Source organism: Catharus ustulatus, chromosome 7 (genome assembly GCF_009819885.2).
Source record: "Catharus ustulatus isolate bCatUst1 chromosome 7, bCatUst1.pri.v2, whole genome shotgun sequence".
Classification (NCBI taxonomy): Eukaryota; Metazoa; Chordata; class Aves; order Passeriformes; family Turdidae; genus Catharus; species Catharus ustulatus.
This window is the reverse complement of record NC_046227.1, coordinates 34,053,958-34,066,067: the sequence shown is the minus strand read 5'-3', so window position 1 is coordinate 34,066,067 and position 12,110 is coordinate 34,053,958. Positions and strand designations below refer to the sequence as shown.

Sequence of the window (12,110 nt, the reverse complement as noted above, 5' to 3'; positions counted from 1 at the left end):
CTCGAGCTGGAATTATAGATGTGAATTAAAACTCCCCCAAGATCAAGGAGGCCATCAACATAATTCAAATATCTTTTCCAAGGTCACCCAACCTCAGCTATGCTGCCAATACATAACAATTTATTCTGCCACTGGTTTTGGCAAACACACACAAAAAGTTGGCCCTGAAGTATTTTTAGGAATCATAATACAGGCCATAATATATTTGGAGTAATTTTAAGTGAAAACACAAATAAAGAGAGAAGATATGAAGTGTGGCTTGCAGACAGGCTTACTCCTCTGCTCTGCCTGACTCCAACAGGAGCAGTCCAGGTGGCCAGAGCTATAATTATCCTCACATGAAAATCGCTATTTGGAGTTGAAAGGCACCTCTGAAATTTGGCAGCGCTCCAGAAGCTTAGAATTTCTTAATGTTGCTTAACATTTCCTAACCCCCACCCCCCCAACACCTGTATAAGGTGCTTAAAATGTCATTACCACCTGTAATTAAAGGCAGAATCCAATTACAGCAGATAGCAAATCAGGTTGGTGCTTACCATTTGTATATATTGACCATGTTGCTTATTAAAAAAAATCAGGACTAGTAAAGCACACGTAGAGCAATGTAATATGCAGATTGTATGAAGCTCTAAAGAGCAATTACAAGATAAAAGGTAATGAGGAATAATAAGGACAAATTAGTTTCAGTGAAGTAATGACACTTGAAGTTTAAATTTCTGTGTGGAAAGTTCTGGGGAGGAAAAAAATTAACCAGCAAAGAAATCAAAGTAAGCAAAAAAGGTTGGTGAGAAGGTGAGAAGGGACTGCTCTCCTACCACACTTAGAGATATCCCATTTTTGTATCAATGCATTTCTTTGGTGTTGCTAAGAGGGGCTGTGAACCCACCTGCATTTTCAGAGCTGTGAACCACAACCACACAGGTCCCCCAGACCCATCTGCCACAGCAGCTACAGGGTCCTGTTCCTGTGCTCTAATTAAATAATATTAATTAAAGCACACAATATTTATATACATATATATATACACAGAGCAAAAGTATGAGGTCAGCTATTACAGTTCCTCAAGCTGGGTTTCCAATGGAAAATGTCTCTCCCCCTTGGAAGAATGAGCTCACAGTTTTGCTCAGACCAGGAATGCAAAGTCAGGAACATATTATAGAAATCTCACTGTTAATGCAATTGTTATTTATTTTTAAGCTTAATTCTCATTTTCAGAGACAAAGCACAAGGAAGACATTGAAAGAAAATACTTAAATTTTTAGGGGGACAGAGTATTTCAGTTGTCTATGTCAAACTCCAATCTGCTTTGGAGACTTTGTATGGGAGCATACTGACTGAAATAAATACTTTTCTCCCAGCTGAATCGATTCAGTGATCTTTAAATTCCAGATCATGATGATTATGTAAGGGCTGTTAGGAAGTCAAGTGAATGAATACTTTTTGGTATTTTCATAATGTGTTTTGCTGATGTGATGCAGAGGGAGCCATCAAGGCTGTATTGGCTCAATAAAGGCTGTCCTTGCATAAATTAGACTATACAAATTTTAAAAAGCATCTTAGACTTTTCAAAGGAAATATAATCCATTTCCTAAGTCCCCAGGATATCTACAATGAAAAATAATGCTCACTGTGTGTAAGGCTGGTGTTCTCTGTGGCTGGAACCAGCTTGTGGTGACCAGACCTTCAAGGGACAATTCCATTTAATAGAACCTCAAGGGCCCTAGAAACAGAGTTACCAGAAACTGTGACCCTTTCCACAGGAATTGATCATTTTTTTCAAATTGTTTGGGTCAGTAAACAAAGAAAAAACAACCAGGCTTTTTGCTAATATGGCAAAGCATGTTCTATGGCAGAGAGGATGCAGTACACTTCAGCAGTTCCATTGATTTTTCAAAATTGGATTTCATAAGAGTCAAACATGCTTGTGAGAACAGCAAAAACCATGCTTACTGTTTTTAACTTTTCTCACTAAACAGAGTAATATTGCTATAAAGAAATGGTAAATTGCATTATTCCTTGTTATTTTCAAATAGTAAGACATGGGGCTTAATTCTACTCTTCATTATAACAATTCCATTGGCTTTGGTATTAGCAAAGTCACAGTTCCTATCCCTCTGATGAAGTTACACTACCAGGACAAAAATCAGGTCTCTTTTTCACAAATGTTCTTTTATTTTTCCCTTTTTCTCATACAAATTATTGACTTTCACATTCCACAATGTTGAATTTTCCTGTCTATCCAACTGAGGGAGGTTTGAAACTTTCCACTGCCTGTAGCCTCCCCGTTCCCTCTCATGTGTCCAGGTTCACTCAGCAGCTGATGGGTGTGAGGCAGTGTTCTTGCACTAAAGTTTGGAAGCTGCATCTGTTTCTATAAAATACATTTTTCTTCAGTAATGAATTCTGTAAGGCAGGGAACATTTCAAGCAGATCTCTGTGTACATTGCAGCATAAAGCACACTTTAACACACAGCTCCCATCCCACTGGGATTGTGTTCTTTACACTGGGCTTAAAGATATTAAGGATATATTCTTATTTCCTTTAAGCTGACATTAAAGAAGTCTCACTAAGATATCAATACTCCATAAAAGAGGTTCTATACAACTTGAAAATGAAAACTTTCCTTTTGAGACCTGTTATCTCCACTTACTATGATTTCTTTCCCTCAGCTTGCCAAATAATATTGGAAAGTAGATAAAGAATAAACATGAAGATATATTATGCAATTCAAAATTACATTAAGTTAGTAACACTTTCCTACTTAAAACAATTTATGATTTAATACTGAAAGAAAACAGGGAAAATATCTTTTAAATGTTTATTTACAAAGCACACTTTCCTTCTCCCAGCCTTCTACAGAGGAGTGGTCCTCATCACATTGAGGCCCTGGCACAGGTTGCCAGAAAAGCTGTGGATCCAACATCCCTGGAAGAGTTCAGGGTTGGATGGGACTTGGAGCATCCTATATGAAAAAAATTATTCTATAGTATCTTCAGGTCTGGGTCATAAAGAATTTATACAAATACATTCTTCTCAGGCTAAAAACAGAGCCAGTACTTGCAGACAAAATTTTAAAAGGTATAATGATTAAATATCAAGCTTTGAGATTTGTTGTCAAAACATCAATTTTCGAACAGAGGACTTGTCACCTTTTGAAAATAGCACTCCTGTTCTTTCAGAGGAATGAACACCTCCAACCACAAAAGTTTTAGTAAGAGCTACAAAATTTAGAAAAGAAGAATAGTTTAGAATCAAAAGAGTAAAAAAGCATCAACTTTAACTACCACTGATCCATCCTCACTGACACCCACATACTCTGCTCAAAGAAACATTTTTCTCAGTCACATCAAATATATTTGTGGGCAACTCTCAAGGAATGGGAACTTCTTGCTAGTTTTGAAGCCTTTCTTCTTTCCATAGCAGTTTTACTTTAGCTTTTGCTGGTGCAGATGCAGTAAACAAGCATCTGAAAAAGCAAACATCAATACCAGCTTTAATCTACTGTTTTAAGTCCCAGTTCTTTCCATTTGAGGCACAGACCTGGCTGAGCAGGAAGAGGACTATTAGCTTTATAGTTGCCAAGTCAATAGATAACAAATTTTAAAAGGATATCAAACTTCCTGATAAGGGACATGGAAGGTTGCATGCTCAGTGATCATGCTATTCCCTGCAAACCAGATCAGGGAGATCAGTCTTTTCTGAAGGTTAGTATATTTGCTTTAATGCAAAATGAAAACATTGAAAACAGTCCAGTGAAACATGTAGCCAAACAAACTCATTTTCTGAAGAACATAGTGTTAAATTACCAGAAAAGTTTAAAAAAATTATAGGTCTCATTCAAACTGACCAAAGCCAGACACCCCAGAAGCACACCTATAACTTCTTTACATCAGGCTGTTTACAGGTACCACAGGAAATTTCAGCCTTAAATCTTCTTAAATCCAAAAGAAAACCAAAAGCCCTGAAAATACAACCTCCTTCTCCAAATATTCACAATGCACATACGAGAAAAACAACAAAATCACAACAGTTTATAAACTAGAATTAAAACTTGCAAACCATTCAAAGTTCTGATTTAAGTTGACCAAAGCCAAAAATTCAGAGAAAACCTTTAAGGCCTTTACATCCTATTTTATGTTGTGTAAAGAGCCTGCAGTCCATCAGATACAGAACATTCAGCCAATTGTGAACAAAACCCTGAGTGTAATAACCAGATTTAAGCTAATTTGATAACTTTAAACATGGGAAAATCACTAAAACCAACTAATGGGGCACTAGAGTGGACATAAGGACCAAGATGACACCATGATGACCCAAATCATTTTTGTGGCATCACTGCACTCACTCAAAGGAAGCCTCAAGATTCTGCCAAGGGTTCTGCCCTAAAGTGCCATTGAGGGACAAAAACTGAGACCTGCTTTGGTGTGCCAGTGAGCACCATGAATGCACAACCAGAGGTCACCTCTCCAGGCCATCTGGAAGAAAAAGAAATATTCCGTAGTCAACAACACAATCCTCTTCTTTTCTGCTGCTGAAGTGCATTGCTAGCAAGCCTTTTAAAAATAGAAGGATTAAACAAACCTAAAATGTCATAGTGAGATTTCTAAAGCAAAAAATAATCTTCCATATTGTTGCAGCACATGGATGCTTTCAGTGTGAAATTGAGCCAGGCCATTTCTCACATGCAGGGAGTTCTTGCAAGATGCTTTTTCCCCTCACTCTCCTAAGGCTCATCTCTGCAATCCATACTGGATAACAGAGACCCTCAAAGCAGAAAACCAGATTCAGTCCATGCCAGCAAAAGGTCATCAATCTAGAGTTTGCTACTATGGAAACAGAGTTGTTTAGGTTGTAAAAAATCCCTGAGGTAGGTGAGTCCAACTGTTAATCCAGCAATACTGAGCCCAGCACTAAACTATGTCCCCAAGTGCCACATCTACAGAGCTTTGAAATACCCCCAGGGATGGTGACTCCACCACTTCCCTGGGAAGCCCATTCCAGTGCTTGGCCACCCTTTCAGTGCAGGAAGTTTTCATAATATCCCATCTAAACCTCCCTTGCTGCAATTTGAGTCCATTTTCTCGTGTCCTGTCACTTGCTAGTGGGGAGAAGAGACCAAGACACGCCTTGCCATCACCTCCTTTCTGGGAGTTGCAGAGAGATGTCCCCATAGCCTCCTTTTCTCCAGACTAAACATCCCCAGCTCCTTCAGCTGCTCTGGTCCTCTGAGACCTGGGTTTGGAAGCAGGATAAAACACAGAATTAAAAAAACAGAACAAATTTAATTTAGAAGCCAGGGAGGTCACTGATGTGCAAGACTTCTGGCAAAGAGTGTATGGCTGCTGATAGCTTTTTTCTTAGGGAGGATTATCAAATGAGCTGTCATGGATAGCATGATTTCCAGGATAATGCATTCAATGCTGATTGTGTCTATGATTACCAAAATAACATTATTTACAAAAGAAATACAATACTTGTGCAAACATTTGAATGGAGGCATACTCAGACTTGTTCTGTCCAAGCTGTAGAGATAATTAAGCATCAATTTACTCTGATACAGAACCCTCATACCTAAGGTAGCTGGAGGTCCACATCCACACCAGCAAGTTCTGGCATGAAAAAGTGTTCAGTCAGCTACCTGATTCCAAGGAAGGGGAAACTGGGCATAAAGACCATTTACTTTCACACTTCAGCAAACATTTAACCCAACCCAGCACTTATGATCTGGTTTTTGATTTGTTTTTCATGGCTTAGATTGCTTATTTATCATCCCCTTTAAGAAAAGCAGGGCAGTTCCTTTCCTTCTCTTTATTCAAACAAAATTCTTGCTGGTTTCAATTTCAGGCCTGTTGCTCCAGCCCAAAGCCTCATGTGTAGTTTTCAAACATTGCAGAAGAAAGTTTATTTGTGCTGAGATACTTTTCTGATCAAATGTGCAAATCCAACATGAACCATTTCTATCCGTCAGTAAGACTTCAATAAGTTTAGTTTTGCAATATTGTTGATTTTGTGTCTAATGTCTTCATTTTACTTCTACAGCTCTGCATATTATTTATGTAATACACTGCAAAAAATACCTGTAAAACCAACCATGCATTTATGTGGGGGGGTTCAGTCTATTGTTTAGCCTATGCTCCTTGTCAGGTTTGATTCATGTAAATGATTACAGAATGAAACTGCAGTGTCAGCAACTCCAAATTTACTGTTCTTTCCTGGAAATTCCTACTGGAGATGGGAGGAGAAGGAAGGGGAGGTGTTGTGCCTTGAGTGGGACACAACACAACATTGCAAACCAAAGAGGACAGATCCCTTGTCCTGTCACCTGAGGTCTGGAGAACTTTGAGATTTCCTTCAACTCCAGACCCTTCTCTCCATTTTATCTCTAGACAGTTTCATTAAAACACAAGATTTTTTTTTTTTTACTTTTCCCCCCAACATTTCCTGTTGTTCATCACTGTCCCAATGCAATGTTTTGTCAGGTGATGGATGCATTTTTTTGCATTTACTTGCTGTGTGTACAGACTGGGCACTGGAAATGCAGTGGGATGCCCATGCCTGACCCAGTGGATGTGAACACAGAGCTCCTTAGATCCTCCTCCATAACTGCTGCCCCTGTCACACAGCTGAGCCCCAGGTGCCACCCTGAGCTTCAGTCTTTAATCTACTAGTAAAAGTCAAAGCACATTTTTGGCCTATAGGCCATACAGAAAAAAGGAGGAGGATGTTCTGCCCTGGATTTTTTTGTATTTTGACATTCACTCTCCCTCAACATAAATTATTAATGTTCAAATACATCAGACTTTTTACAAGCTCCTTCCAGGAACTGCCTGATTATCTACAGATTTCTCTCCTCTCTAACTTGCCCCTCTAAAGACATCAGACATCCATCCCAGGTCTCCATAACCTTTTCTTTCTCTGCATATCTGCACTTTTGCCCTCACTCTCACCTCTGTGATGTTTCCCAGCTCTTTTTATTGCTGCTGTCCTCCCCTCCAGTCTTGTAGCTCTTTTGCTGAGGTTTTCCAGGCTCTCCAATATTTCCTTCTGATATCAGCACCTCTCTGGACTGATCAACTACGCCTCCACTAGCAGGGAGCAATGAAGCACACCCTGATCCCTGTACCCAGCAAGTACAGGGTCTGGATGATTGAATGCCCAGCTACCAGGAGACTTTTCCAGAGCCAATGGCATGGAGATTTCACCTCCTCTGTTTGGTTAAAACTGGTTATTATGCAACAACACTACAGGGGAAGACAGACAGAAACCCTCATTAAAACCAAATGCCTAAAATTCTTTAATTTCCTACACCCCTTACATATCACTTTTTAAAAAAACAGATAAAAATAACAACCCTTGTCAATATTTATGTGCTGCTTATACTGAGGTCTAAAGGTTGAACTCAAGTATCCAATTCTTTAAAAAAGAGACATTATAATTACTTTTATTTTCCATCAGACTTGAAGCTGGTAAGGTGCTGATGTTTTCAGTTGTTGCCAAGTAGTGTTTATGTTAAGGAAAGGACTTTGCAGGTTCTCATGCCCTTCCAGTGAGTAGTCTGGGGATGCACAGAGAGCTGGGAGGGGACACCAGCAGAACATTTGACTCCCACTGACCAAAGGGATACCCCATTCCATATGGCATCACTCTCAGTGCATAAACTGGGGGGAGAGCTGGCCAGGGATCACTGCTCAGGTGCCAGCTGGGCATCTCTTGGCAAGTGGTGAGCATTGTGCATCACTTTTATAGTCTAAATATTTTATCATGGTGATTATCACTACTGTATTTTCTTCCTTTTCTCTTAACTCACACATTTTCTAACTCTCTCCCTTTTATATTCTAAATATTTTATTGTGGTAATTATCACTACTGTATTTTCTTCCTTTTCTCTTAACTCACACATTTTCTCACTCTCTCCCTTTTGATTATCTCCTGTGAGCAAGAACCTGTGTGATATTCAGTTCCTGGCTGGGGTTAAACCCAGACAAGTGTGTATAGAATGGTTTGAGAGAAATAAAAACAAAATGCTGAGCTGATACTGTAAGTCACTGGGCAAAGCATGGGGCTGGGTAATCTTGCCCTGACCCTGACACTGGAGTGTGGCCATAAAGATGTGAGGAAACCCTGGGGGAAGTGCAGGGGTTTAATCAACAAGCAACAGAGCTGAGAGTGCTTTTGTGGAACAGGATGGGCTGCAGGAACACATTGCTGTCCTCACTCCTTCCCAGGCTCTGAGATTCCACTTCACCCACAGAAGCCTGAAAATCTGCAGTGATAAAGAAAACATTAATGCAATAGAAGCTGCCTCAGTACTAGTGGGGCTAACTATTAAAATCTCATGAAAAGCGTAATGAAGCTTTCTTCTTCTTTTTTTTTTTTTAATTTTTATGCACTAACCATAGAAGAAGGCAATTTATCAAAACCAGTCACCACATCTGACTAATAGTTTTGTACATTACAGCAATCCACCAGTAACTGATGAAAGCTGATAAGCTATAAACAATTTCACTTCTTGTAAATATTGCAAAGTGTCCAGCAGTGTTGGTAATACTGGTGCAATAAAATCAATTAAAAAAAAAATTAAAGCTAAAAGCACTTCAGAAGTGCAGGGGGGGGAAAAGTCTTTTCATTATTTTTCATGTTTATGTTGCTTCCTTTTCTCTGGAAAAACACGAGTAGTGCAGCTCTGTTGTTGCAGGCTGCAATCTGTTGGGATGGCAGTGTTTAAACAGCATTTTCCCTAATTACAGCCGAAATGGCAGAGCCCTAAAGGAACAGCGAGGTGCTGGGAAAGTTATCAACTCCACTCAGGGCATTTTGCCCCTCAAATCAGAGCTGCACTAATGTACCATTAAAATATTAGGTGATGGAGAGCTCCTGTTTTAGCCAAGCTACAGCCCAGAGAAAACTGATGGGCAATATTGCTTTTTCAGAGTAGTGGTGATGGGGCAGGGAAGAGGAAGAAAAGCAGGGATAACAACTGGGACTCCACTCTGCTGGTGAGCAACATCCCTCCCAGGGCTCCTGGTCATGCCCTTGCTGTTTAGTGTTGTTCAGGAGACAAGAAGAAAATGTTTTGCTTTCTGTTACTTGCTATCATAGTGGCTTCTCCTGGCCACTAGAACTACAAATAGTATAAATGAAAATCTGTAGCCATGATCCCAACTGACTGTTATTATTGATGCATGATCTTGAAGCCATTCTGAGTGTTTTGCTACCCAAGAGCTGGTGCAAATATTTACCAAATTATAATTTTTCCTAATTAAGATGTGAATTCTGACAACCACTGGACTTGCATTTTTTTCCTCTGTAGAAATAACCCCAATGTGAAAGCAATGAGCAATTTTAAAAGGTGAATGCTCAAAGCACAACTTTACCTGAGAACCATAAAACATTTTAAAAACAGTAATGGGTGAAAGTCAGCCTTGCACAGGGTGTACATCACTTAAGCTCTACTTAAGACCTCAATGTAGGATTTAAGTGAAACTTAGCTGGTGCATGGCCTTTGTGCTGACACAGTGCAGTGCTACCATTAATGATTTAACCCTCACAGGAAAGCTTTACTTTGAGGACCCTCTAACTGCAGCCAAAACGTTGGAGGAAAAAACAAACAAACCAAAAAAACAACGAAGCAAAGACATAGGACTGGCTTTTACCTTGCTTTTTAACACTCCAGGGATTCTGGTGGCATGTTCCCACATTTCTCTATGCTATGGGATGGGGCTTTGTCCTCTCAGCTGTGCTCATACCCTGATGCCTGGGTCAGCAGATGCATTCCCCTGCATTCTTGGGTCAACAGAAGTTTTGCCCCTGGAGACCTTTTAACACAAAGCCACAGCTTCAGTGAAATGATTCAGGAGCCCTGACACTCACTGATACATCTTGCAGCGCTGGGTGCACAGGACAATATTTAATGGAGGTTTGCTGCTTCCCCTCCTGACAGCTGCTGTTTCTCTGCCTCAAGGGAGGCAAGGAAGACCCCAAGGAAAAGCATTAAACTGCAACAACCTGGAACAACTACAACAAATCTCTGGTGAAGCAGAACACAACAGCGTGTCAGTGCTGCTCCCTGAAGCTCTGTGTCTCTCTCCCTTGCAGAGCAAGCTTTGGCAATCACAGCTCTGGAGAACGGGGGTCTGTGCGATGTCCGCGCCTCGAGCTGCAGCAGCGTCCGCGTGTTCGGCCGCGGCTTCCAGGAGTCTCCCACGCTGCACTGCCAGGCCACCAGGTTAATTGTAAGCAGCCTCCTGTGGGCTCCTAAAATATTGATGATACAGCCAAACTTTGATGTGTTTGTATAGAAATGTTTTGCTCTGATCTGTGCTATCCTCCCTCGCTGCTTCAGCACCCTCCATGTCCACTGCCAACGGGTTTGCTACAAGAGAGGGGAGCTGAAGAGGCTCAGAGCTTTCCAGGACTGGTTCCTTGGAAATGCACAGCTATGAGTTCTTGCTCGTTATCTCTGTGGAGTTTTGTTTGACTCCTGTTTGGTTCAGCTGTTCTGTAGTCCACTGAAGCCTGAAATCACAATATTATTTCTCATTTTGTACATCTGGAATCACTACACTTGGTTGTTTTCCTAAACAGATTTAAATGCTAAGTTTTGTGGTTGAGTATAGGGTTTCCTCAGCACAGTTACAGAAGCTCTTATTTGAATTTTCTTAGTCATACTTCAACACCAAATCAGAAATTTTGATGAGCATCAAACTCATCTCTTATGCTAGCACTGTAATTTTATCATAAACAACTATACACAGGCAATGCTGCAACTGAGTTATTTGGTGGATCAGCGTCCTCAGATATGAAATGTTTGATTAAACTCATAAATCCCCCTCAGAACAGACACTCAGCCTGACTCCCAGTCAGTGCTGGCACCCTCACGAGGCACAGCTGAGATTTGCTGTGCCCCCTTAGGGCTCCATAGGCTCTTACCAAGTTGGAATGTTTTGTGCAGCTGATCTGGAGGAGTAGCTGACATCACCTTCCAGGAGCCACGAGCTGGCTGCCGAGCTCCAGGAGCAAACACAAAGTTACTGGATTGCATCACCCTGTCTCATCCCAGCTGCTCATCCCAAGTGCAGACCACAGCACTTCCTAAATCAATAGACCACCTGCATGCCTAGCTAAGCATGGCTTCCCCTTTACTGTAGCTATAGAAACAGCATGTTCCCTTTTAAATAAACCACCTAGGAATGCCTTATATTATCGATTAGAAATATAAACATACATTGGCAACTGGAATCTCTTTATGAGCCTTCAGTTTCTGCACTCTCCCTCTGCTTTGCTGTAGCATCTCCATGGTGAATGGATAGCAAGAGAACAAGAAAGCACAAAAGCAGATTTTCTGAGCTCTGAGGCTGTTGACTGCCAGATCCCACTCCTGAACGTCACAGAGGATGTGCACTTCGTGGCCGGTGACGAGCCGTTCGCAAGATGGCAAGTGAAAGTAGGAATTTTATTATGTTTCTAAAACACGTTTCAGAAAGAGAAAATCAGTTGTCACGGTAAATTAAAATGCAAAGCACAATTTGCTTCTTTTCAGAAATGAAAATGCCTGTAGAAATACTCACAGTGATATCACGTAGAAGAAAAAAAAGCACCCCACCAACCAAAACAATGAGCTAAACCCAGGTGTCTCTGAGCCAATCCAAAAGGGCAAATTACAGCCACTTCTGGAGGTAATCACCTGGGATTGATGCAGTTGTGCTAATCAATTGTTAATCATTAGTATTCCATTTCTGAGAACCCCAGCTCAAACTCCTGATTAGGCAGCAAGTGCCAGAGAGCTTTGACTCCCTGGGGGCAGGAGCAGTGCATGGAAGGGCTGGCTCCTGGGCAGGCTTGAGCTGGGATGTCATGGTCACAGTCATGGTCTGAATGGCTGCAGGAAGAGCATGTGCAGTATCTGGGTTCTCTGCTGCAGTTTTAGCCCCTTTTATTGACAAAATGGTTCCTATTTTCTAAATATCCCCAGGAAACCAGCGCCTTCCCAGCCCAGTGCACCTGCTGCCCTTGCTCCCACTCTAGGCCTGATTATTTTCTGCAGATCAGTTGTTTTTCACAAGACTCAGATCTTTTAAAGGCTCTGAAGCTGAGAAGAATATATTGCTGT

The 12,110-nt window shown here is 41.0% G+C and overlaps 1 protein-coding gene across 1 annotated transcript in view; it reads left to right on the top strand.

The window, feature by feature from the left end:
• Nucleotides 1-12,110, top strand: part of LOC116999052 (von Willebrand factor D and EGF domain-containing protein-like) — a 159,994-nt gene that overhangs the window by 81,415 nt on the left and 66,469 nt on the right. Inside the window, exons 12-13 of the mRNA XM_042779466.1 lie at nt 10,097-10,233; nt 11,289-11,444. Of these exons, the coding sequence (XP_042635400.1) occupies nt 10,097-10,233; nt 11,289-11,444 (293 nt within the window). The remainder of the gene's footprint in view (nt 1-10,096; nt 10,234-11,288; nt 11,445-12,110) is intronic.